Raw genomic sequence first — 27,745 nt, 5'->3', positions numbered from 1 at the left:
ATAAACAAAACAAACAAACAAAAAAAACAGCAATACAAGGTGACTGTACTTTCACAGCCACAAGAGAACTTGTTGGATTTCTCTTTGAGAGCCGCTCTTGAAAGCACTCATTTCATATTCTCTGAAGAGAACCAGCTAACCAGGCAGACTATCTACCTGGAACCCTCCACGAAACCAGACCCCATGAGCTTCCTAAATGGGCCACACCAGAGAGGCCATCTTGTCCCCTGCGTGTGGACGGGGATTCAGTATGTCTGGCTCCAAATCTGGTCCCTCTGGATCAACCTGAGACCCTTCCCACCCCCCAGCCCCAGCCTGTACCGGATGAGCCCCTGCCAGCACGTCACCCTGTGTAAAGGCATGGGTCTCCTCTGCGAGCGTCCTGGGAGAGGAAGGGGCACTGCCGTCACGGACACCCGGGGTTCTGCGATGTGGTGCCTCAGCACCTTCAGGAGGATTGGACTGGCAGCAGCAATATCAGCAAGTAGACAAAGCAGGACGGTGACGTGAGTGGGCGGGGAGGCAGGTGGGCAGGTAGGTAGGCTGGCATGCAGTTACTTGAAATATTAAGTAGCCCAGAGGACAAAGACACGCATCCATCACAGAATCATCTCTAGGTTTCAAAGAACATCAAGACTTGTATAAAAAAGCCCTCTCTGACTCCACAAAACCTTACTTCAGAAATCCTACCAAATGCTCCACAGATGAACATACCTGTTCTATCGCTCTAAAGGACAGAATAAAAAGCACCATTCAGTCTTTGGCCTGTCTGCTGGTTACCCACAAACTCAAAGCATGGGTCCAGAGGAGCAGATGAGCCATGGAGAGCATCAAACAAGCACAATTGCTCTGGCCACCATGGGGGTCAGCTCTGAGCCACAAGAAGAGGGGGAAACTTCTTTGTCTCACTCCTGGGCCCACAGCCTGTGATGGACCAATACGTGTGTCAGCAGAATATTTTTTCTGTAGCAGAGGAAGCAACGTTAAACGTTATTTTGTTAACACACCCGTGATGAACAGCCATCTATATGAGCCAATGAAACAGTCAAGGCTCTGCTATTAGGGGGGATTCAGGAAACAGGGAAGGCTCAAAATAGCACTGCTGAGTGTTATCAGATTTTTAAACTAATCATCAGCAAATCTTTTCAGCTGACTTTGGCTTTAAGCGTTCTTACCCACTAGATTGCTAAAATGGAATGAGAAGGGCCCATAGTGTGTTTGGTCTTTTTTTTTTGCTTTTATTTCATTATAAGAGCTGTCCCATCTTACCCGATTTTCTCCTTCCTCATTAAAAAGAAAAAAAGGAGCATTATTTCCCTAGATGGTAAGAGTTAACGTTGTACTCCTTTCTCAGTAATTACAGGCTTTCAGATGTCTTTTTAAGTGGGAGAATGGACATGTCATGCAGTTAGCCAATAAATGCAATCCCTGATTAAAATATGAGTTCTAAAAGTTTGAAAACTTCTAACTATTTCCCCAGTGCATTTGTAATTTCAGACCTGTGAACTTGGCTTTTTTTTCCCCCCTTGGTCCTCTCTTGTGACAGCTAAAGCTACGCGTCTTTTAAATTCACCAATCACACCTTCATAAACTTAAGTCAACAACTATGTGTTCAAAAATCTTTGTTTTCCCTTTGAAACTGGATGCAAAGAAGAAATCTCTCCTGTCAGTGGAGACGGCTGTGAAGGAACGAGGCGCCTGCACATAAATCTCCTTGAATTTTTTGAAGAGCTGCTTCTCTTTATCCCACTGGTATATCTGGGAGAACGTATAGTCACTCCCCAGGGCCAGGTAGTGATTCTCTTTAAAAGAAAAGGGCTGCAGGGTCATGGCCCCCCGGGATGGGAGAGCCTGGATCTCCACAAACTGCTTGCTATTCCACCGCATGACCCTAGAGTCCCCGATGAAGCGGGTGAGGGAAAGGTAGAGGGCGTTCTGCATCCTGAAGCTCTTTACGGCCAGCACATCTTCCATGTTGGGGATGTCGCTGTGGGGGACAAACTTCTTAGAGCTTTTATTCCACTGGAGGATGATGGGGACCTGGGAGCGGCTGGATAGGATCAGGTGTGATTTGCCGTCTATTTCAACAAACTCGGCGTCCGTGTCCCTGAACCACTCGTGCAGAGACTGGTACGAGTAGAATCCTTTGCTGTTCCATTTGTACACGGTCGACAGACCGGCTTTGGAGCTGTCTGCGATGACAAAGAACTTCTCGTCCTCGATCTGAAACAGCTCGATGTCGTTGGGCTTGGAAATGCGAGAGACTTCTATGTCCTGGAATTTGACAAACTTGGTCCAGCTCTCGTCGTATCTGTAAATGTGAGAGCCGCCGAAGAGCTGGGCCACCACCACAAAGACCTGGTCGTCGATGAGGATGGGCTTACAGCCCACGATGGACTGACCTGCGCTCCAGAAGAGGGGAGACGGGGTTAGGGCAGCCACTGTGACAAGCACTCGTCCAGAGTCAGAGAGAGACAAATATTACATGATACCACTCATATGTGGAATCTCAAAATAAAACAGGTGAACTTACTTATAAAACAGAAGCAGACTCACAGACAGAGAAAGTAAACTTACGGTTACCAAAGGGAAAAGGGGGTGGATAAATCAGGAGTATGGGGTTAAGAGATACACACTACTATATGTAAAACAGATAAACAACGAGGACCTACTGCATGGCACAGGGAACTATATCCAATACCTTGTAATAATCTATAATGGAAAATAATCTGAAATATATATATACACACACACATATATATGTATATAAAATGGAATCACTTTGCTGTACACCTGAAACTAACACAATATTGTAAATCAACTATAGTTCATTTTTTTTAAAAAAAGAAATAACAAAGAACAATGAACAGAGTAAATATTTGTTTATGTAAATCTAAACTATATATAACAAAAATTTCTTTAGGTAAATTAACTGTATTGAATAATAATATATTAAACAATCAGAATATTTTTGCGTTTAATCAAGAGAATGAAAAGGATAAATCTTTATGTAAATCTAATTGGTACAAAACAATAATAAAATCTTTAGGTAAATAAAAAAAAAAATGCCCGTCCACAGTGAAACTGGAACCCTTATGAACTGCTGGTGAGAAATATAACATGTTCAGCCACTGTGAAAAACAGTATGGCGATTCATCAGAAAATTTAACAAAGAATTACCATATGATCCAGCAATTCCACTTCTGGGTCTGTACCCAAAGAACTGAAAGCAGGGTTTTGAAGAGATATGTGTACGCCAGGTTCATAGCAGCATTATTCACAATAGCCAAAAGGTGGAAACAACCCAAGTGCCCACTGATGGATGAATGGATAAACAAAATGTGGTATATACACACAATGGATTATTGTTACACCTTAAAAAGGAAGGAAATTCCGACACATGCTGTGTCATGGATGAATGTTGAAAACATTATGCTAAGTGATATACGCAGTCACAAAAAGACAAATAGTGTATGATTCCACTCATATGAGGTACCTAGAGGAGTCAGATTCATAGAGATAGAAAGCAGAAGGGTGGTTGCCAGGGTCTGAGAGGAAGGGAGAATGGGGAATTACAGTTTAATGGGTACCGAGTTTCAGTTTTTCAAGATGAAGAGTTCTGGGGATGGATGCATTTATTGAACCACACATAAACACAGTTAAGACGGTAAATGTTATGTTATGTGTATTTCCCCACAATTAAAAAAAATAGTTTTAAATGTACCTCCATCAAAATAGGTAAGTGTTGGTCACCTGGGCCTCTGGCGTCTTTAGAGGCAGGCGTATAATTCAGGAAATTCACTAAGACACCAAGCGAATTGTCTGCATGCTATGCCCGACTCCATAGGGCAGAATGAGGCATTTAAACGGGTTTCTTCTCTTGGGGGGTAAAAAGCTAGGAGTCAGGACTTAGAGGCAGGAAAAAAAAAAATGTAATGAGAGCTCTTGAGGACATTTGACCTTTTCTGATTTCTGAAGCTGAGCGGAGGCAGAATAGACCAGTGTTAAACCCTGTGACTCTAGACCACACGGCCAAGCACCTCCTAAGCTTTCTGACCCTGTGGCAGTTCCTCAGGCTCCTCCCCTACCAGACGAGACTAAGGATGCTGCCAGCCCTGACCTTACACAGCCGCCGTAAAGACCACCTGAGAAATTTCACGCTCAGGGTTTTTAGTAGAGAGCTTGCACACACAGGAAGTGATCAGTAACTAGTCGCTCTCATTATTGGATCATTGAGGCAACTGCGATCACGAGCCATGATCTGAGTGATCTAGCTCAGGCGGCACCAAACCAGAACTTTGCAGGAAAAGGGGAACATTTTCAGTCGTGACTCCCCTGTCTGGGTCACCTCCCATCACCTTCTCCCTATCTGCACCCAGACCCCCCACCCTCACCGTTCCAGCCAGACAGCAGTAAGACCAACCACATCTCAAAGAGTATTGACCCGTCATCTAGGTCATTCAGTTAAAAGTTATTTCTTTCCCCTAATTTTCTAGGCAGTTTGGACCAAAGTGAATTTGGTCTGTAAATTACAAGGATAATTACCCAATTTCTGTCCTCAGTATTAACATTGGGGGCAGACGGTGGGTGGATTTTAGGGTGGTATTTACTTTTCTCTTCCACTGCTTTGGCTTTCCTGCAAGAACCTGGTCTCTTTCCTTTGTTTAAAACTAATTATTGCATTTTTTCTGAGTATAAAGGTTTTTAATGTTCATCAAAGCAAATTTTGAAAATAATAATAGGTAACACATAAAGGCACTATACTAAGCACTTTACATGCTTATTATATACTTAGCATACACTTAATATTGTACCCCGTTTTATAAAGGCACAGAGAAATTAAGTAACTTATACAAGGTCACACAGCTACAATCTGATGGAGCCTGGGATCCAAATCCAGGTAGTCTGGCTCCAGTCTACACTCCACCACCAATGTACCAAAAAGTACAAAGAAGAAAATCAAAATCACTTGAACTGCAAATGCTGAAATAACACTTAATATCTTGATATATTTCTTTAATTGCCAATCTCTGCACATATTCAAATGTGCTTTTTAAATTAGATCTGGGCTTATAGTGTACATGGATTTTTTTATAACCTGCTTTTTTCCCTTGACTACTATGTCGGGAACATTTTCCCATGTTATTGCATCTTCTACAACTTGATTTTTTAACACTACATGGTATTCCATTGCATGGAGGCACCATATTTTATTTAATCCCCTACTGCTGGACATTGCACTTATTTCCAGCTTTTCATTATTGTAAGTAATAGGCTTCCCTGTAGAGAAATCTGTGTTTGAAAACCATCTGGTAGTGTTCTTAAATGGAGAGATTGCGGGGTAGACATTGTGCACGTTGTTAAGGCTTCTGGGTTTAAACTACCAAACTGCTCCTCAGAAACTGCACTGACTCCCCCCTGACAGCACTAACTGAGATGCATGTTCCTCCTGAGTCCCTGGCTACGGAGGTCCCTTCTACCCAGAAGCATCCTGCAGCTTTACTGGTCTCAGCCGAGGGGCCGTGTGAGAAAGAAAGAATTCCTTTCTTGGAGATGCCCCATAAAGCATCCTCTTTCCAGGTGTAGCCTGTGGAGTTGTAGCTTATGGAGTTGTCAGCAGCAGCAGAAATCCTCGTGTGTGTGTGTGTGTGTGTGTGTGTTTTAATCTAGGAGGAGAGATGCTGCAACATACTTAGTGGGCAGAAATCAAAAGGCAAACAAAATTAATCAAAAACAGGAGAGCTGAGAAGAGATGTAGAGAGAAAAAGGAGAAGACATAAGGAGCAAAACTTGGGGGGCTGGGGGGGGCGGCTCATGACCCTGGGTCTCCCTCTCCCACTAAAGGATGGATGTCCCTTTTGCACAATGCCCAGCAGGGCCACAGAGGGGGAAGCATGTGTCCCTCCCATTCCTCGGAGCCCCAGATTTGCCGGCCATGGATGGAGAAAATCCTGCCCAGCTCTTGCTGACTCTGGGATCACCCTGTGATCAAACGAGATGATAAATGAGGCATGCACAGCCCCATGAGGAGAGAACGGTCCACATTTACCTTGGTCTTGTTCGAGGCAAGTGGTTCTGGGGCTGTGCCCTTGCTCATCCATTTGTCATCTGCCCAGCTTGTGTGAGCTGCAGGGCTTTCCTTCACACCAGGCTGAATTCCAGCGAGCCACACTCTTTCCTCCACAGAGCGAGCAAGGCCCCTACTTCTGTAACCACCCTGTTTCCCAGCCTCCCTCAGGCCATGCTCTGCTGGTCCTGGCACTCCTATGCTTTTGAAAGTTGTGGAGACAATTTTATTGAAGTCGAAGAGTTAGGGTCTATGGGAGAAGGAGGGCTGCTCCTATTTTTTGTTTTTTCACTATAAAATAGAGACAATAAGTACACATTATGAGGTTGTGTAGCTGACGAAAGAAACAGCTTATAAATCACTGAGTATGTAAATGTGAGTTGCCTTCCTCTAAGTGAAAAATTATGTGACGAGATTTGTGTTTAATGGAAATTCATGTAATAAGGGAGCAGAGAAGGCAGACTTCATTCCAATCCGGTCAACAAGAAATGCTTCCTGTAGGAGGCTGCATTTAAGCCTGGAAACCCAGGTGAAGGGAGAAACAAAAGAGGGGTGGTTGAATTGTAAGATGTGATCAGAAATCAATAACTGACAGGAAATTGGCAATATGTATTCAGAAATGTGTGTTGGGACCCTAATGTATGAAATCTGTGTGCTTTCATGAATTAAGAAGAGTAAAAGATCCAAACCTGGTGGATTTCCCTAGCGGTGGTAGCAAGGAATAATAATCAAATATCTATTTTTTATCCGCAACTGATATCCCAACACTTGTTGAGAACTTACTATACGCCAGGCCCCATGCTAAGTGTTATATAAGCTACCCAGTTAAATTCCCATGGGCCCAATACTATGATGATACCATTTTACAGATGGAATTCCCACTTTACAGATGAAAGGGGCTCATGGAAATTAAAACTTGGCCAAGGTCACCAGCTAGAAAGATCTAGAGCCAGATTTGTGAAAAACCAGTGTGACGTTGGAGTTCATAAACTTAACGAACACAATTTTGTAGCTCACTTCTTGGGCTTGGCTGTGAAGAGGATCCCAGTGGGCTGCATGCCCAGCTGCCCACCTCTCAGAAGATTCAGACTTCAACACTGAGAGGCCAAGGAATCCCTGGAAACCAGTAAGCTCCAGCCCTGGCTCTGGCCACACCCACTCTGCTCTCACTGACCACTTCCTACCCCAAGCTCTGCAGCCTCCGCTGGGTCCAGGCCATTAACACTTGCCTGAATCCTTGCAATAGCCTCTCAACTACTTGCTCTGATTCCACTTTGGTCCCCTCCCCACACACGGACTACTCTCAACCCAGCAGCTGGACACAACCCAGCATTCTGTAGCAGGCACCTGCATCTTCTGTGCAGCCTGGCTGACCTCTGAACAAAGGTAAAAGCCCAAGCCCTTCGTAGGACCTGCAAGGCCCCCATGATCAGCCCTCTTACCTCTCTGACTCTGTCTCCTACAACTGCCCCTGGATCATTCTGTCCAAGCCAAACCAGCCACCTGCCTGTTCATCAAACAGGAAAAATACCCTCCTGCCTCTGGACTGCTGCACTCACTCTTCCCTGTCTGGAATGTTCTCCCCACCGTCCCCACTCTCCATGCGCATCAAGCCCTCGTGTCCCACAAGTTTTATTCAAACACCTTCTTAATGAGGCCTCTACCAGACACTCTATCTAAAATTTCAGTCCTCTCATGCCAACACTTCAAATCTTTCCTCCCTGCCACCTTTTCCCTTCTTAGCATGCTGCCATCTAATGTGTTGTATGTATTACAATTATTTGTCTTATTTTATTGTCTCTCTCTCTCCCATTATAACACAGACTCCTTGAGGGTGGAGGTTTTCTTGTGACTTGTTCACTGCTACGGCCCCAGCACCTAGACTGGGCCTGGCTCAGAGTAAGCGCTCAAGAAATCTTTGCGAACAAATGAAAAAATGAATGAATGACTTGATGAACCTAGGGGTGTGACCAGCTGCTGTATGTAGGAAGGGCAGGTGGAGGGCAACGCTGTCCCTTCCTACCAAGGTCAACCTGGGAGAAGGAAAGGGTGGGATGCAGCAGTGACAGGTCCCGGGCTCTGCCTTGGAAGTAACAGTGGAGTGATTCAACATGCCTGAGCCTTCATCTCTTCGTTCGGAAAGGTGAGGAGGAAGCAGGCATTAAGAACTGCCTGCTTGGGACTTCCCTGGTGGCGCAGTGGTTACGAATCTGCCTGCCAATGCAGGGGACACGGGTTCGAGCCCTGGTCTGGGAAGATCCCACATGCCGCAGAGCAATTAAACCCGTGCGCCACAGCTACTGAGCCTGTGCTCTAGAGCCCGTGCTCCGCAACAAGAGAAGCCACCGCAATGAGAAGCCCACGCACAGCAACGAAGAGTAGCCCCAGCTCTCTGCAACTAGAGAAAGCCCACGCGCAGCAATGAAGACTGAACGCAGCCAAAAATCAATAAAATAAATAAATTTTTTTTAAGTAAAAAAAAAAGAGAAAGAGGAAACACTTAAAAAAAAAAAAAAAAAGAACTGCCTGCTCTGTGCCTGGCACTCATCCAATTCTCACAACATCCATGGGAGGTACATCTCCTGCCCATTTCACGGATGAGAAAACAGAGGCTCAAAGGCCCCAGCTACTTCCTAGCACATGGCAGAGTCAGGAGTAGAATCCATGTTCATAGGTTTTCAAAACCTGAGCTCTTTATAGCCCATATGCCTCCTCTCTCTTGAAGAGAGGTCGCTTGTCCTCTACCTACGGGCAGGGAACCCGCAATAACACCTCAAACAGCTGTTATGAGCCCCAACGAGACTAACCCGAACCTGGCTCTCTGCAAGCCCACAATCAGCACCGGCAGCAAGCACTGGCATCAGAACTCCCTGCACGAGAGCCCGGCTTCACTCTGCTCCCACCTCCTCGTGTGAGAGGGAGGAGAGAAGGCAGAGGGGCCTGCTCATTCAGCCCTCACCGATCTTCCAGGTCAGAGAAGAGATGGAAGCACAAAACCATGCGGGTGGTGAGTTCCTCTCTCGCCTCGTTTCCTCTAACATGGACCGGCTTTAGGGTCCTGAGGCCTGGGCTCCCCTCCACAGGTCCACCTGCACTGCTCTGTGCTGAGTCTGCGCTTGGAGCGAGCGGGGCTGCTCCCGGGAATGTGGGCTCAGCACTGGGAGGCCAGGTGGCATGTCGGGGCGTCAGGATATACGTCTCAGAGACCTCTCCGGGCTGCCAGATCAGCCTCATTAGCAGCTCTGCTCCCCAAGGGTGAACGACGCTCTCCCTGCATCCCTGCACCTGCTGCAAGGCCAGAACCTCCGTATCTGGAAATGCTACCTGGATATGCTTCTCTCTGCCCCAGCAAGACACTGCTTGAACCAGAGCAGGAATCACTGAAGGAAACCCTCACATGGGGCAACAGTTAGGCCACGTGGTGCTGCTTGTAACGTCAGTATTATTATCAGATTGCACTTTGATAAATGAGAAGTCTTTGAAAGATTATTTTGACTTTATCCACTTATTTAAAAAGCAAGTAGACAGTCCATTTTTAGTAGCACTAAGACACTGGGATTCAATGATGGCCCCAAATGAAGCTCTAACTAAGTCTTATTCCAAAGGCTTGAATTAGGAAGCCATTTATGCTTATTTTGTATGGACTTATTAAAAGGAAGTAGTGATCACCAGGACTTGGCAAGGGGGCAACAGAAACAGCTATAGTGTGTGTGTGTTCGTGAGTGTGTGCATGTGTGTACGTGAGCACATTGCATGTGTGTGCATGAGCACGCGTGTGTGTGCATGTGTGCATTAGCATATTAGTTAAGAGCTTACAAAAGTCAAAGGATTCATTTAGCTGCTAAAACGCTCATGCAGTCTGAGGCTGTCATAACTGCTCAAAATCAAGGGATTCTGGGAGTGACTTCTCACCATTTCAGGAAAATGCTTCCCACCACAGGCCCCCATCACCCTCTCCCTTTACAAAAGGATCACCAACAATAAATAGAATCACCACCTAAGGTTTCTGCTCTCACCAGTAACTGACCATGTCCAGAAAAAGTTGGAGGGAAGAGGGTGGGCTGGAATGTGTTCCCAAATCAAACCAAGCCAGAGAGCCAAGCTCCCTCTCGGGATGACAGGGAACATTTCTTCTCTCCCGGGCTTTAGGCCACGCTGAAATGAGGTCAGTACATCCAGTCAAAGCCATAACACACCTGTAATATTGTCATAGCTCCGGAAATTCATTTCGATGTGGTCCCACTCCAGCACCATGCAGTTCTCCATGCTGGGCTGAGCGATGGCCACGTACACATCATTCTTGGAGTTGAACGTATCCACTGAAACCGACTGGTAGGGCAGAGTCTGATGAACAACAAAATCTGGGAAGAGGTGTTTAAAAAAAAGTCTCTGTGAGCTCTCCTGTGAGCATTATGGACCGCCATTCCCCTTCTATCCTTTCTCTCATCAGTTCCAAAGAGGACTGGGGAGGGGGGAGGGCAGGAGAGAAGCAACACACATCATGGCGTGTTTCACTCTGGGTGAGTCCAGAGGGTTCTGGCTTGTGCAGAATTAGCAGACTGAACGCACAGCTTCTAATACAGCTTCCTTGAGATAAATAGCTCACAAGTCTGGCTAGAGGATCTCAAAGTTTTAAACAAATTTGGTGAGACCTGGCTTTCAGAAAGACAGGACAGAAAGGATACCGCAGGGCAACATTCCTGAAACTATCGTGAAATTTACTCTATGAAGAAGGGCTGCTGTGGTCAAATTCCTTTGGGGAATGCTGTTATTTTTAGCTCTCTCAGAATAGTCCAGGTAATAAAGAAAACTAAAAGTAAATTCCCCAAAGGACATGCTGCAGTTTTGGAAACCAAACCAAACTCTTTGACAAGGTCTTGGAGGTTTATAAAGCCCACTGTGCGGGGAAGTTAACCTAAGTGTGTTTACTGGTTACTGGACTCGTAGCAGTGCTAAGTACGGCCGTGCCTGGGATCTGGGCAGTGCTCTGCAGCTCAGGGAGCAGTTACAGGAGATCTATTAGATTTTCCAGCAACATAGACGCCGTCCTATTTAAGCACGCATTCTGCTCTTACACTTAGTGGCGAGTCAATACCCATCATCTGTGTCGCTCCCTGAGCTACAATGACTCACTGTGTGAAATCTTGGTAGGGAATGTACAGTCTTACCAAGAAACAGGGTTAGCATGCCCTCGGATGCAAGAACAGTTAGTGTGTGCAGTAGCTAGAGAAACAATGACGAAAGAAGTTTTTCTAAAAAAACAAAATACTAATAAAGTTTATTTCTTTGGCCAGAGATCTTTCAGGGTGCACTGCTTCTCAGCAGGCTAAAAGTGCCCAGGGTAAAATGAGGGTGGACGTCTGGCTTAGGAAAGTAGTTCCTATGAGAAAATCCTGGCTTTGCCCACCTCTTCCCCACCCAATCCTTATCCATGCCCCCTGAAGTCCCATCTCCTCTGCAAAGCTGCCCTGACCGGTCCAATCAGGGACACTTCCTAACTTGCTGGACTCATAATCAGGCAATGTTGTTTACATCTTATTATTTACTAGGACTGAGTCTCCAACACAGAGACATCAGGGTCAGATTTGAAGAAATGGGAGAGATCTTAGAGCCAGAAGCTGAAGCTCAGAGAGGGTGTGTGCCCGGCCATGGACACACAGCCAGCGTGGTGTGTCTCCTGAACCAAGGGCTTCCTAAGGAAGGTCCTACACTTCTCGGAGCTCCAATGACCCAAGCCCACAGCAGCCACTCAAGAAATAATTGACTCAGAAGCCTCATGAAAGATGTCAACTGAGAAAGGCATTAAAAGGGCAGGTACCAGGTAGTGAGTAAGGAGGGCCAGTGCAAAAGGACTAGAGGCAGGTAAGGGGGCAGAGCAGCTGAGCGAGTGTTAAGGTGGGAAGCGTGGAGCCGGGGCGGGAAGAGCAGGTGCCAGTCAGCGGGCAGAAGGTAAAGCTGAGGAGTAAGGGCGGCGTGAGGCATTGGAAAGAGCGCCGTGCCTGGAGTCAGACCACCTGAAACCAATTCCTGTGTTTGAATCCCTGGGCTGCGTGCGCACCTCCCCTTACGAGGCCTCGGTTTACTCATCTGCAGTATGGGGGCAATGATCCAAGCTCGATGGCAGGAAGAGACTGGGGAATGTGGTGGACATGCCGACCTCAGGCTCAGCACACGATAGGCGACTGATAAATATGGAATTGAGATCCAAGCAAGGACAGTCCCCCTCCAGTCCTGGTCACCACTGGGCCATCTCTTGGGGAGAGTGTTCATTTTAATGGCATCTAAGATAAAGTGCCGGAGCGCTGACTCTGCCTTTTTGCTGAGTGACCTTAGGGAAGCTACCCAACCTCTCTCTGCCTCAGTCTCTTCATCGTCTGTTATGATTCATACTCACGTAGAACAGTGCTTTGCACAAGGTGCGTGCTCAATACATGTTACCTTTTGGAGGGGCCCCTCTCGTTCTCAGTGGACAGGAGCTGCTGAGTAAATGCTTGCTGGCTTGGCGAGTGTGGGAGGGCTGGCCTCGCCCCTGACCGTGGCGGGGAGAGGATGGGGCTGAATGAAGGACGCTTGCAGGTACAGGGAGAAGAGGGAGAAGCAAAGAGGAAGCTGCCTCTGCACCCGACAGCAAGAGGTGGCCGAGGGACAGTGGGGAGAGGCGGCAAGAGTGGGGGAGGTACCCCCCCTTCTGGAACATTCGGAAGAGCTGGGGCAGGTGAGACAGACTGGTTTCCACCCCGCCTGCGCTTGCAGCTCCAGGAGCTCGGGCAAGAGCTTCAGGTTCCCCAGGAGTAAAATGGGGGTGACGTCTATTTCACAGGGTTGCTGTGAGGCCAAATGGGAGGGGGAGGATTAAGTGTCAGCGCCCAGCCTCGGCTGCGGTGATCCCTCCGGAGTTCTACTTGCGTAACAGTGACAGCGTGAAGCTGCCTGCGTGAAGACTTAGGGAAGAGTCACCGTGGATCCTAGTTCCCCCTCCTCTATCAAGTCCCCCAAAATAACAGCGTTGCTTGGTCAAAGACTAAAAACTGAAAAACCCCTGGTTCATTCCTGTGGGCCCTGGTGGCCCCAGTGTAGAAGTCGGAAAACGCTGCAAAAGGCTTCCGTGTTCACAGGCTGGTAAATGGGAAAAGGGAAATGGGAGCAGTCACAGTCTGCTTTCTTTCCTGGAGGCAGAAGAGGACTCAGAGAATACAGCTGCGTTCTTTTAATTACCACCAAGACGTCTATAACCTCCTCCAGCATCTCCGGTTGCCTTGCCTCATCCAAGTCTGCCCAAGGTTCCCAACACTCCTGACGCTTGTAACCCCGTCTCCTTGCGCTCAGAGCTTCCTGACTACACTCTGAATTCTCAGAAACATGAGCACTTGTGAGCTTAAAAATGCAGCCCATTTAAAGTGCAGACCCAAAAGTTTCAGTTTTCTCTTTTAAAAAAATTCCAGAATTTTAATTTTATTTAAAAAAAGAAAATAGAGAGCATTTTACAAATCTAGCCTTTAATGGTCCTATTTTCATTGATTTTCCCCAAACATTGGTTTCATAATATTTTCTATATACTGGCTATCTGGCACAGCACAGACTGTTAAATCATTCGAATTATAAATCTAATTCTTAAGAGGAGACTCCTTCTCCCCTTTCGCCGCTCCTGTCCAAAAAAAAAGGAGAAGAGAAAGAAGGAAGAAGGGAAGAAAGCGGTGAAACAATATGATTGATGAATGTGTGTTTGTGTGAATGGGGGAGAGGACTCGGGGAATTTAAACATCTTCCCCATCCCCATCTTAAGTTATTTCTCACAAACGGCAAAAGCACATTCATTGTGGAAAGATCTCAAACAATCCACATACTGATATGACATCAATTTACTAGTGTTAAAGTATTAATGGCCTCCTCTGCAAAAAGCACTTCCACTTCCATTCACATTGGATTAAGTTCATGATGTCAGTGGGACTCTTACAATTTAGGCCTTGCTCCCACTGGAATCAACAGATTTTTACATACCTATTTATAGCACTTGCAGAAAATAAATTATACATGACGCTGATCCTATTGGGAGAGAAACTGCACATTAATGCATTATTTCTCTCTGCATTTTCATCAGCCTTGAAATAGGGAAACTAACGGGACAATTAGGATGCAAAATTCACTCCCTCTAAGGAATTTAGTGAATTATCCACCTAACATGGGGAATTATGAGTAGGTAACAGGGATTTTTGAGGTGGTTAAAAATAGACTTGAAGCAGAGGGTTATGGAGGGACTGATTAATCTGGAGAGCTGAAACCGGCCAGGGGTGGCTTTGTGGTGTTAATTACACCCCTGTGCTGAGGAACAGGATGGTAATCATACCCTCCTCTCCCTGGGAAGAACAAGGTGAGACATCTACCGGAAGAATTTACTCCTTTGCTAAAACCCCGAGCTAAGAGGAAATCAGTGCACTCAGAAAATGTGCTTCTTCCCCAAACTCGAGTGAGGATGCGGTAATGGTACCATGAGTCTTAGACTTGGCTTTCCAACTTCCATCCATCCTCACCTATCTCCTCCCTGGCCTTAAATAGAGCACCAGCGTATGAGGCTTGATCTGAGCCAGAAGATAGGAACCCCCAAAACTCATACTTTATCGACCTAGTTCTTACAAGGCAGGGACTATATCTGGGGGGAGGGGTCACAACTTGGTGGCACCATTTTTTCGTGATGGAAGACACCGTGAGTGAGAGCTCATCAGTTCATGAGCCTTAAAGGGATAAAACAAGAGCAAAGACAGAATCATCATCTCCCTGTTTCCAGGCAGGGGGGCTGACTTTCTAAATTTTAGCAAAAAGCTTGTTAGCAAAGATAAATATCTATAAGAGAATGCCCCCAAATGTGTTAAGGGGCTCATGCTGCCCCAGAGATTCTGTGTTTAGGACAGATTCCTAGTTTCCAAGGCCCTCTATAGCCCAAGCCATTTCTCTCTGAGATTGGCAACGTTGTCACACACTAGGGCCGGGTGTGAAGAGAACAATGGAAAAGTTGCTCACTTCAGCATGGGGTTTAGAGAACTCTCTAGAAAAATGAGAAGAGGCAGAGAGGAGCCCCAGCGAGCTGTGGTTTCACATTTCATACGGCATGGCCTTGAATGCCACCTTTTGGTGCAAATGTCACTGACCGTGACCTCTGATATATTGCACTGCTCTACAGTACAATAAATAACCCCCCAGTGGCCTCAGCTGGCTAAAGGGCACCTGCCAATTACACAGCTGAATAAGTCCCTGTTCAGTGATGAAAGGCAAGGTCATTTCCATAAGACTTCAGGTTTCCTCTCAGAAAAGAACAGAACTTGTCAGGTCCCTTATTTACAAAGATATCTAGAAATAATTTTTACTTTTGAGTTTTTTGTTTATTTGATCAGGGGATAGCAGTAGGACTAGCCTAAATGTGATATTTTGTTCTTAAAGTTTTTTTGTCTTTTGAGTTTCCATAACTATTTTCTGAGTTCTCATTCCTGCTGCTCCTACTGACATGACCTGAGGCTTTGTAGATACCAACTCTCAGCCTAAGTGTTTATTTTTATAAGTCTGGTAAGCAGGTTTCATACTGTGGATTGATCCGCTCTCCTTTAAAATCTGGCTTTTAGAAGCTATAGAAACTCCATCTAAGCCTTTCATATGGAGATACTCTTGGGCTCTCTACAAGATATGACAGTTGAGGCAGTTAGTATTTTAGTTTTATCTTATAACCTGAAAATGTATAAACTGAAACCCTGAGGCAGACTCTGGAAAACAAAATCAAACTTTCTTGACATTTTTTCCTCAATGTGAATTTTTCCTTTTGATAACTAGTTGTTAACTTATATTCCTACTTTGCCATTGATTAGGATGCCTAGTTATCTCATTTTACATGGAACTACAAAAGCAATTTATAAATTATAAAGTCTGGTATTTATTAGTTAAATGTCCTATAAATTTCATAGTATTCAATCAAGAGAACAGTGACTTAGGTCTCTCTGTACTGTCTTTATATGAAACCTAGACTGCTTTGAAAATGTTCTCATGCCAAACTCACCTTTGACCTTAAAAAGAAGAATCTTTAGACAAATTTGAATTTTGTAAAGAATCAAAAGTAAAGCCAGTGCAGTTAACAAAAATCCTTCCAAACTGTTGAGATATTTTCCTTGCCACATCAAATCATTTCTTTGAGAATGCTTAAATTTCCCCTAAAATAATTTTGATAGAAAACTTTTACCCCCATGTTTCCCCACTCCCTGTTGACAGTCTAAAAGAAAAACAAACGATTATTCTAAATATCAGACTTTGATGATAGAGGTTCTGAATACCTGTAGTTGTGCATTCGTAGTCAAAGCTGGTCACGTCATTCAGCTTCTTTTCCTGATATTCTGGTGGACCGATACACAGGACATCAGAAACAGTGGAATTTGTCATCTTCAACCACAGATACAACCACTTGGCTTTGCAGTCACATTCAAACTTATTGCCCCTTAAATCTCTAAAAAACAAAACAAACACAGACACAGAGAAACAGACATGTCGGAAATATTTTGGCCCTAACATGAAACTCCAGAAATCCTGATATCCTGACATATTTAATAACTCCCCAAAATGGAATTTTTTAAAAATTTTGTATTTAATACATCCGATGTCTTTTACGTACCACTGACTTTATTTAACACTCTTCAGTGCCCATGATTTTAACCGTATAGCACACAGAGAGTGCTCAGAGTTGACACAGCACCATTTTTCCAAATCCTCTTGAAACTGTCACCACGCCATGGTGGAAATGGGGGAGGGGTGATAGAAGAACACCACCCAGCATAGGTTCTCACAAGCAAAAACAGGACATTACAGGAAGACAGTTTTGACAAACACAATTGAAACTTTAAGATCTTGTTAAACTTTGCCCAGCAAGGAGTGACAAGTACTAGAAGACAATGCAGGTGGATACACTACTGCTCTCTGGAAGAAAGGAAGCCCCCGCCCCACCCCCCCACCCCCCCCACCCCCCCTCCCCGACCCAGCATGCCGAATTACCATTGGCCTAATGCTACTAAGTATATTCCAAAATGGCAAAGCTAACACGATACAAACTATATGCTGTTTCCCAGTATTCGCTACTTTGTCATAGATTTTTAGCTACAACATAAAAAAAATGCAGTATAGGGGGAGAGGGGATTTCAAGACAAGCACACATAAACTTAATTTTCATTACTTACAGTTCAATCAGAGAGTCTAAATCACTGAAGACATCCCTTGGGAGTGCTTTTATGTGATTATTGGCCAAAGAACTAGAACAAAAAGTCACATTTTAATGTGGTTATTATCTTCATGCCCTATCCCTCTGAAGTCCCTTAAATAAAGCAAGTGATTTAAAACAGAGCTCTAAACCTCTTTAGCAAAAGGTAGTTCAATTTCTGGCTTTGGTCATTGATACTGAGATAAAGAAATGAGTTTAGTTACACAAAGATAACATTATAGATGCTGGAGTATACAATGTCAGTTTTTTGTTTTGTTTTTAAAACAAGCATTTATTAAGCTCTTGATATACATGTTAATCCTCAGATGGCATCTCACGTTTCTCAGAATAAAAGTCAAAGTCCCTTTGATGGCACCCAAGGCCCTCCATTGTCTAGTTACCTCCATTCTCCCTTACCTGTGGGACTGAACCTCTGGTGATTCAGATCACCCACACTGGTTCCTTTGCTATTCCTCACACAGGCTAGTCACACTCCCAGCTCAAGTTCTCTGAACTTGGTGTTCATCTGCCTGACGCTCTTCCCCTAGGTGTGGTTCATCCATCACCTCCTTTAGGTCTGTCCTCCACTTTCACCACCTTCCCTGATCTCTACACAACTCCTTCCCATGCTCTGTTGATCTTCACTGCACAACTGTCACTTAGCATACAATATATATTAATTATCTATCTATTTGTTTACTGACTCTGTGTTCTCCCTATACATAAGCAACATGAGGACAGAGATTTTTGTCTGTCCACATCTGTATCCCTTGCATCTAGAACAGTGCCTGGCACATAGTGGGTACTCAGTAAAGTCTTTCTGAATGGATGATTTAAGCACTAAAATGAGAATGATAAAAAGACAGATGTACAGTCTTATCCTAAGAAGTTCCCTAATGGGGCATCTAAGTGAATTTTATTACTTGTGACTATTAAAAAATAGTATTTACTTTATGTAAATATTCTTTTGCATAAAGAATCTCAGCTCTAACCCAAATGATAATAGAAAATCTCAGTGAACCACAATGTTTACGGAATGACTGATTGTGATCAATTTCATTTTCGCATTAATTAAGGTTGACCAGAAACCATATTTTGTATTTTTGCTCTTAGTGTTGACGATCCTTCTAAAATGTCCTAATCTACACCCCCATCTCCAGGAAGCAGACTTGAACAAACACCACCAATGCTTTCTCTGATGATTCAGGATTATGCAGTGCCCTGTCATCCTGCTGAAGATGAATGTACATGGTGCTGGGCTGTTGACGTAGAAAGATGATAGGTGTTGAAATGACGTACATCAAGTCTGATCTCTCCCAGGCATCATGCCCTAATGGGAGTCAGCCAAAAAACTGATGCTTACTTTTGTTTTCTTTTATACATTTGAGCATACAAACAGCAAAACATATAAATGATAATCCACAGGTAGGTAATTCAGCACCAACCTCTTTAAAAATATATATGAAATTAATCTTTTGTAGCATCAAAATGACCCATCCCAGAAGTAGGAATGAAAGGGTGTTCCTCCTTAGAGTCAGCTAGGGTAGAAAGCTTTGTGCCCATTTTAAATCCAAACATTCTTGCTGCACGATAGCAACGGAATACAGGGAGACCTATATAGTTTCTAAATTATGTCTTTTCCCATCCAGTTAACCACGAATGGATTAAAATACAATTTCATGTATTATTTTACCTTCCTTTCCTAAATGATTTATTGGTACAATTTTAAAGATGTTGGAAAACAGGCTGAACAGATTGAAATCGTAACTACAGACTGTAGATTATAGACTACAGACTGTAATCAGACTGAACATTCTCTAGAAGTAGCTTCTTGAAATTTAAAAAGGAGACAGTTTTGATTTTTTTTTCCTGGCTGCTAGTCACTTTTTCTGGAAAGTAAAGTACAATTTTTTTAGCTAATTAAAGGTTAGTAGTTTAGCTAAACATTTTTAGTGAATTGAAATGCATTGGATTGAAGTGATAAGCATATACAGAAAGGTCAAGGCCAAAAAAAAAAAAGCAGAATGTTTAGTAACTGTTCCAAGTGTTCAATTTAGATTTCAGAAAGCTGAAATATTTAGATGGACTGTCCACCCCTACCCCGCCCAGACTCTGTGCATAACATCTCACTTTCCACTTCATTTTGTGTACAAGTTCATGGCACTTCATTTCTAAAACTACTTAACAGCAACTGGTCCCTTGGGCTTTGTGGGACCGCTGGAAAACAAATGTCCTAGATTTTAGTTACAGATTGGCACTGCTCCTTCAATGCTTTGAAACCTGATCTATGTTTCTTTACGCATGGATGTGAGTCTGCAGGTGTTGGAAAAGTTCATAAAGGTAAAAAGCAGATACTTAAGCAAGCAACTTCCAGATAGTCACTTCCTTAAGCACAGGAGTGAACTTTAGAGAGCTGATGTGTTCTTCTTGCTTAGAAGTTTACAAAAAAAGGGGATGGGGTAGGCTGGGAGGATCAGTTCATTCTTTCAACAGTGTATTAAATGTTTTTATTACTACGTACATCTCCAGTCCAGAGGAGTCAACTTTAAAAGTCATAAGACTTGCCCTGCAGTAGAGCACATATGGAAAACCCAGCTTAGTAGCTCATTGGTCAGTCAGTGAATCAGAAAGAATGTCCTGCTGGCTTAGTCCTGTGTTAGACCCTGGGGGAAGAGCAGAGCTAATGGAAGATCCGCAGGGGCCCTGCCCTCAGGGAGCTTTCAACACAGCTGGGGAGATGAAACTAACATCCGTGAAACGGCACCAACCAATACGGCCAGTGTCTACAGCAAAGTGCCGGTTGTGTGGAGTCAGCTGGGAGGGCTGCAAGAGGTGTGGAGGGGAGATCAGGAATGGCTCCAAGGAAAAGACAGAACTTAATCTGGACTGTGAAAGAAAAGGCAGATTCCAGGAGATCGTGGGCAGAAGAAACCGTATCCTGGGCAAGGGAAAGGATGTAAGGGAAAGGCCCAGTAACGGGGTGAATTGGGTGTGCACAGGGGCGCCCTGAGAGCCCAGTGTTGTGAGTACATTCAGGGAAATGAGCTGGAGAGCTGGGGGGAGGAGGGCCCCATAGGCTTGACTGTGGGATGGGAACCCACGCTGGATGGGCTTACATCTCCTCTAATGCATCAGATGCGCTCTGGACCCAAACAAAGGACTCCTTTGTTCCCTCTGTGTGTGCCCCCTGCATGTCACACAGACAAGGAGGTGCCTCTTGCACACATATGGGTAATACACAGCATGTGGTTGTATGTACAAATGTGCAAGCACACACACACAGTTATGTGCACACATGAATAGAAGTCCATGTACCCAAGGGCCCACATGCACAAAGATATGCAAATACATATGCACAATACCTGCATATTTACATCTGTTTTCAGACCAAGGACCCACAGCCAACTGGTCAGATGAAAGCTGACATCTGGGCGAACTCAACCAGTCACACAGGCTTTGCTTTAGGTGCATAATCTGCCCAGAGCCTTTGCTCAAAAACAAAGGCCTCATTCCTGACTTCTGGGAACTGGATTTGTCTTGCCACAGCTGTTCTTCTCCAGACACCCACAGTTGTCTTCCTAGCAGACCCTGTCTAGCCACCCAAACTGCTAAGGCTACTCAGCAGCCCCTGGAAAAAACTGAGGCTTCTTCATTAGCAGAGGGAGGGAATGATGCTATTGTTGTGAACGATGACGACGATGATGATAAAAACGCCAATCAGACCTTGAACATTTGCCGTGGATAATGGGCCGGATGCTTTGCAAGCAAGCACTAACCCACTACGTGCGGCAATCTTATGAGGTCTGTGTAATCATCCCCATTTTTAAGGATGAGAAAAGTGAGGCTCGAAAAAGGCTAAGTAATGCTAACAAATGGTGGCCTTGAGATTTGCACTCAAGTCTATTGTGACTCAAAGCCCATTGTCTTCGCCTCTACAAGAACGTGGGGATTTGGCATCTAGATTGAATCTGAAAAACCAATCAAGACTTTTATAGCAAGGAAAGAAAACATGGAGGAATAATGCCAATAAGAGTCTGATGCTGTCCAGGATGGGCTGTGCGGCTCCAGATGTTTAGACTCCCATTTCCACTCCCTCATCTCCTTACTCTACGAGCTGTAACTTAGGCAGGACTTCTGATTGGTAGGATTCCAGAATCAAGTGCTTACTGAGCCTATCGACAGACACCTTTGCCTCTATCAGGGTCTGATGTGAATGATTATCTCCTTAGATGCTGTATCGGTTACGGTTACACACCCTGGAGGTATTGCCACCCTGCCTAATACCCCTACTCAAAGCCCTCTAACTTCCTCAATTGTCTTTTTACCACAGATAAGCTGACTATGGAGATGGGACATGTTATCCTACTCAAACACAAAGTTTCTAGCGTGCAAATGGGACTGGTTCCTGGTTAATAAATTGCTCCTGCCAAGACAATGACGATGTTCACATTTTCATAAGCACAGGCACTATTTTTCCAGTTTTCTAAATTTGCTAAGTGTGTGTGCTTGCTTTATTTGATATGCCAATTCAAATCAATTTGTTTAATTTTTTTCTCCAGAAGGCTATTAAAGAACCCAGAGAGCTGAGCTTAAACCACAGAGTAATCCAACATTAAAAAAAAAAGCTATTTGCATCCAAATTAAACGAACCACAAAAATGTCTCTATTCTACTTCATCCTAATGTTGATCCTCCATTCAACAAACATTCTTCAGTGAGACAGGTAAGCCTCAGTTCCCAAATCTGTACAATGGGGATTCACAGATTACGGTGAAATATAAAGAAGAGAAGGCTCACTAAGCACTCAGCCCAGGGCCTGGCACAGAGTAGGTATATGATACATGTTCCATTCCTTCCCACCTCGCCCATCACTCCTAGCTCAGAGTGCTCCTGACTTCACATGCAGTCATGTGGACCATAACGGCAATGCGGGAGGACAGAGAAGATAAAAAAGTCGAGTGTGTGAGCGATCACAATGGGCTGGTGTCTGATCAACAATACAGAAACCGCTCGGGCAATCTGGCAATGAATTTCCTTCAGAAGCTATTACAATATGTACAAAACAGTCAAGAAAGAGATAGGCACTGGGAAGTGACCCTCACTCTACACATTAAATAGGACTTACAACACTTTTCACAGGACTTACAGGTGAGTCAGGTCACGAAGGCCACGGAAGGCGTTTCTTGAAATGGTTTCTATTTTGTTCCCTTCAATGAACCTAAGGAGAACAGCCATATAATTAAACTGAATTTTCTCTGCTTAATATCTCAAAAAAACGATATTGGGATGCTTTCAGGATGAAATCTAAAAGCATTTATGAATTTCAGAAATTCATCTCCAAAGGCTAGGTCAGCTATACCAGATTCCAAGTGGGAGCTGGGTGTGTGTGCAAGAGTGCCTCCACACAAATGTGCTTTTTGCACTCCTTCCAGAAGCAGCCTGGAAGTCTTCAAAGTCAGAATTGGCAGCATGGGTAAGAACATCTTGGGGGGAAAAAAGAGAAGAAAGCCCTACACAAAGGCAAGATATTCTCAAATTCCGCAAGACTGGAACGCTTCCAAACATCTTCCCCCCTCCAACCTTCTTACATTTCACAGTGCCTAGCTATTAATACTTCTGTTAATATCATTGCCCCTTGAGGGGAGCCCATTGTTTTACATCTTCATATTAAAGTCTTTGCCCAGGGAGAATTCCATTAAGCTTGGCTTCCGGCAAGCTTGAGTTCATCATGTCCTACACAGTGTCACCTCTGAACAAGTGGGTGACAAGGCAAGGATATTCTCAAGATCTCTAGGCTACTTGGAAATAGAAAGTATAAGGAAGTTGAGCATGGGCCAAACTTCTTTCTCTGTGCTAAGATGTCTTAGGGCTTGTACACAGGACCTTGCAGTAATAACTTCAGCCATGCTTTAAAATGGGAAATACATGAAGTGAATGCACTACGACTATTCCCTAGGGCCACAGTGAACTAAATTTTAGTTTACGGCATCACATTTCTTCAAATGTAAGAAAGTCTCTGATGAGATGGTCCAAGGGAGACTTTGCAACATGATGTTTTTTGTTAGTGAAACAGTTCTTGATTCGTACACTGAGAATGATCTGGTGCCTGGTTTTTTTAAAAATCAGGGGTCTATTCAGTAATAGACTTCAGTATAAGCTGAGAAGCGAACTTCCTCCTCAGTAACCTTGACAGGAAGATGTGCTGCTTGAAAGAGAGAATGGATGGCTCTTTGTTCACCACCTCCATCGGCTGTTGATGTGCTTTGAGAGAACCTAGTTGGCCTAGCACTTCAGCCTGACCACTCCTCCCAGGTTACCTAGACTATCAAGTATTATGAGAGTACCTATATTATGTATCCTCTGAAGAAAGAATTTCTCCAGAGACATCTTTCCTGAGGACAGGAAATCAGCAGAGAGCTTTCTTAGACCCAGGATGTATTTAGAATTCAAACATCTACCTGTTAACCTCAGATAAGAAAGCAGAGACATGGATTTAAAAAATCTCCCTGAATGCTAAGTAAGGAAATCCCATCTGATAGCAGGATTAATATTATTACAAAGTGACAGAAGACAAGGGTGGAAGAACTTAAGGGGAAAAAAGACGACGTGAAAGTGTGAAGAGGCAGAAATCAGAGCCAGGCATTGCTGGGGTGGGGGGGTGGTGGTGGGAAATATGCACAACTGAAAAGGGAAAAATAACCTTTATTTTAAAGGAGAAAAAACAAAATTAGACCCTCAGCTGCAGCTCACAGGAGACACTGCAAACGGGATATAGGACAGGTAAACTAAAAACATGAAGCTGTATCCCCAAATAGGGAGACTTTCTTAAAAATATGTAACCCTCAGAATCCTTCAGCTTTATTTCTGGCTGACCAGCAAATCCACGTCTAGTTTTGAGAGGTAAAAATATCCAATGTAATTTCCAATTGTGCTTATGACATGACAAATTAAATGTCAGCAGAGAATGAATGGATACCTTTCCTTCTTTGTTTCCGTTCCCCCTCTTTGTCTCCAACCTCCTCCTGTCTCAGCATGTTTATACACAAGTAAACTATAAAAGGTCAGCGCTGAAAACAGAATGGGCTTTTCTGAATTTTCTCCACCCTTAAGCTCTCTAAGAGATGCTGTTCCAGCTTGGAAAGCAATACAGCCATTCCACTGGCATGCCAAACACTCAGCAAATAGACAAAGCACAAAACTTACAGGTATTCAAGATGAAAAAGTCCAGCAAAAGCATCGTCCCGGATGACTGTGAATGAGTTAGAATTCAGCAATCTGAAAATAAGAGACATTAGGTTTCAATGCAGAAGTGTAAAATTTGAGTCACACGGTGAAGCCATTTCTGTTTCTTTTGTTATGTTCTGATCTGTGGGCAAACATGGGCTCTTCTCAGTGTAAAACTGGCCCATTCGGTGTGCGACCTGACTCACAGACACTGATGGACAATGGCAAGTGGATTCCCTTTGGCCAGATTTTCTGGTCACCCCCATTACTTCACCTTTCTTCCCTACGGGTCTCAGTAAATATGATCTGAGAGCTCCTATTTCCATAATAACATTTAGAGGTTAAAAATGGAGGTTCTCTTTTAAAGTGAGGTGTTTGGAAAATGGTACGTTTACGTGAAATTCAGGTCATAATTCAATGTAATCTTGTCCCCAGTTGCTGGATATGGGAGATGGCATCTACAATAAAGTCCTTGACAGGAATAAAGATGCAGGTGTAGAGAATGGACTTGAGGACACGGGGAGGGGAAAGGGTAAGCTGGGAAGAAGTGAGAGAGTAGCACTGACATATATACACTACCAAATGTAAAATAGACAGCTAGTGGGAAACAGCCGAATAGCACAGGGAGATCAGCTGGGTGTTTTGTGTCCACCTAGAGGGGTGAGATAGGGAGGGAGGGAGGGAGACGCAAGAGGGAAGAGATATGGGGATATATGTATACATATAGCTGATTCACTTTGTTATAAAGCAGAAACTAACACAACAATGTAAAGCAATTATACTCCAATAAAGATGGTAAAATAAATAAATAAATAAAGTCCTTGAGAAAAACACGTGCTGAAAGAAGGAAAAGACACTGAACACTGGGGACTCAGCTCAGTGGGGACACAACGGGTCAAGTAAACACCAAGAGCCAGCCACAGGTTACTTGTGGAGCTTGGGTATCTTGGGAAGGACTGATACCCAAGAGACAGAGATGGCTCTTCCCAGGACCGCACCTCCAGGCCCGCCCTTTCCAGAGAGGACTTCCCATACTCACAGCAGCTGCAGGGAAGGCAGATGAGAAAACATTCGGTCCTTGATTTCCGAGAACGTTCCATTTACCAGGCTCCTACGGGCAAGAGAGAAACAAAACAAGGACTAGTTTGCTTTGAGGAAGTGCCGGGCAAGATGGACGAGAGGCTTTATCCTCTACCTGTGCTTTAAACTCCTCCACTCAGGAATGAGACTTCAAATGGTTGGCCAGGGTCTTCTCAGGGGTAAGAACAAGATGAGTCCAGCCATTTTCCAATGAACTGGATCAATAGGAAAACTGGACTGAATAATAGAAACCGTTACTATCAGTCTAGCTCCTTGCATAGACATTATCTCAGACGGTTTATATCAATAAACCCTCACTTCCTTTTCTTAACTACAGGAGGCCCCAGCTGAAGATGGATAATTCCTTCACCTCTGCCCATGATTCTGTTCGTGTAGACACAGCATTAGTGTTGGCCGACGAAACTCAAGGGTAGGATTAAGCGTTCCCCTTGGGAGCACATCTCTGAAAGTCGCTCAGAGCACTTCTGATTAAATGCACTGTGAAAGCCTTGGGAAACAACCCAGAGACACCTGAACTTGAACGTGTGGTGGGAGGCCACGCCATCTGCCAGAGTTAACGGCCAATCAGAACAAGGAACCTGACTATTTTAGCTACCAGGGCCCCTATCCTTTCTGGCCGCAGTAGGACCTCAATACATCATTGCAGAATTATTTCAGTTAATATGCAGATCCGTTAAGCAGCTGCTGGTCTAAGGGATTTAACCAGGGGAATTCTCATTTCTGGAATGCTCCAGGTCACCCGACTTAGCAATATTAGGCGTCAAACAGGCCCTCTGTTCCTGCTCAGCCAGACTCTCCTGACTTCCGATACATGCGAACAGGAAGCCCTTCACTCCTGGGTCCAGGCCCCAGCGCCTTGCCTGGGGTGGAGACGCGGAAGTAGAGCACAAGAGCAAGTGAGAGCAACCCCCTGCCCCCCATGGGGATCCCTGCCTCTACGACTGCGTGGGCATCACCCAGCACCTTGGCCTGGATGTGGGAGTCATTTCAGCAGGAAACATTTCCCGGCAGTGAAGACATTGCCCAGTAGCCCCTTCCACAGCCATTATGAGAGCTGGCCATGTGGCTTGAGTGGCTGTGTGAGGCCAGGCTGAAAGCTCCTGAGCAGGTGGACCAATAATGGGGAGCCCTTTCCTGTCCGTTCCTCCAGCACTGAATAAGCAGCCAGCACAACGCGCGGTGAGGAGGGGGGCAAGAAGCCCTTATGAACTCAGGGCAAGGAGTCCGGCTGACTCCCAGCACTTGCCCACTGGGCTGGATGCCCACATTCCCCAATGCTCCGCCAGGTCCTCTGTGCTTCCCTCTTCCGGGCCACATGCGGCGGCATCTCCACTTCTAGAGGTGACATGCCTTCTCCCAGGTTCTGCCCCACCTGCCGTGTGGACAGGTCCAGAGGAGGGCACCGTGTAAACCACAGCCTCAGACCTCAGGAGGGACGGTGAGGCCTCATCCCTCTGCAAGCGCTCCAGTCATGCTCGGCTGCATACACATGCCCCCCACACAACCTCCCCACCCCCAACACACATCCTCTCAAACTTTAATGCGCCCCAGAATCACCTGGGGAGGCCAAACGCAGACTCCAAGGCTCCACTCTCAGACCCTGCATCATTCGGTGCGGGCCCCGGAATCTGCATTGACACAAGCCCCCCAAGGTAGATCTGATGCAGGTGGCCCGCGGGCCAGACTTTGAGAAACACTGCCCCAGGGACTCGTCTGGCTTCCCAGACTCTGGATCTCGGGTTCCCCTCATCCTCCCCGGGCCCCGAGACTCCAACCCACGTCCCACCGCGCGCCCCAACCCAAACGCAAAGGAAGGGGCCGGGGAAGTGGGGTCAGGGTCGCGCTGTCCCGGCACCAGAGGCAACTCCCCGGCGGCGGCGGGCGCCGGGTGGGGCAGGACGGGGCAGGGGCTGCCGGGGTCCCACTCACTCACAGGGAGCTGATGTCGCCCGGCACGATCCTGGGCACCCAGGAGGAGCCCACGCAGATGATGGACTCCTTGGTACAGCTGCAAGTGGCGGGGCAGCGCGCCAGCCGCCTCACCTGCGCGCTCGGCGGGATCAGGCACGCGGCTCCCAGCAGCAACAGCAGCCGTCCCGGCGCCCCGCCGCCGCCCCGCCGCAGCGCCAT

The 27,745-nt window shown here is 45.3% G+C and overlaps 1 protein-coding gene across 1 annotated transcript; it reads right to left on the bottom strand.

The window, feature by feature from the left end:
* LGI2 (leucine rich repeat LGI family member 2) lies at positions 1–27,745 on the bottom strand. The gene is made up of 8 exons (XM_036852078.1): positions 27,549–27,745; positions 25,554–25,625; positions 24,494–24,565; positions 22,437–22,508; positions 17,272–17,343; positions 16,378–16,547; positions 10,264–10,428; positions 1–2,402 (listed from the first exon to the last, which is right to left on the bottom strand). Exons 1-8 carry the CDS (start codon positions 27,743–27,745, stop codon positions 1,585–1,587), a joined length of 1,638 nt encoding a protein of 545 aa, XP_036707973.1. The 3' UTR covers positions 1–1,584.

Source organism: Balaenoptera musculus, chromosome 5 (genome assembly GCF_009873245.2).
Source record: "Balaenoptera musculus isolate JJ_BM4_2016_0621 chromosome 5, mBalMus1.pri.v3, whole genome shotgun sequence".
Taxonomy (NCBI): domain Eukaryota; kingdom Metazoa; phylum Chordata; class Mammalia; order Artiodactyla; family Balaenopteridae; genus Balaenoptera; species Balaenoptera musculus.
The sequence above is the reverse complement of the archived record's forward strand: the minus strand, read 5'-3'. Positions and strand labels throughout refer to the sequence as shown.

Bases quoted from the DNA above. Each gene is read 5' to 3' on its own strand.
- LGI2 (XM_036852078.1), bottom strand. From the start codon at position 27,745: ATGGCGCTGCGGCGGGGCGGCGGCGGGGCGCCGGGACGGCTGCTGTTG. The intron at 22,509-24,493 runs GTAAGTTTTGTG...TGTTCTCCTTAG, and splicing joins CTTTTTCATCTTGAATACCT to GTTCATTGAAGGGAACAAAA. The intron at 10,429-16,377 runs GTATTCAGAACC...ACCTCTTCCCAG, and splicing joins CTACGAATGCACAACTACAG to ATTTTGTTGTTCATCAGACT.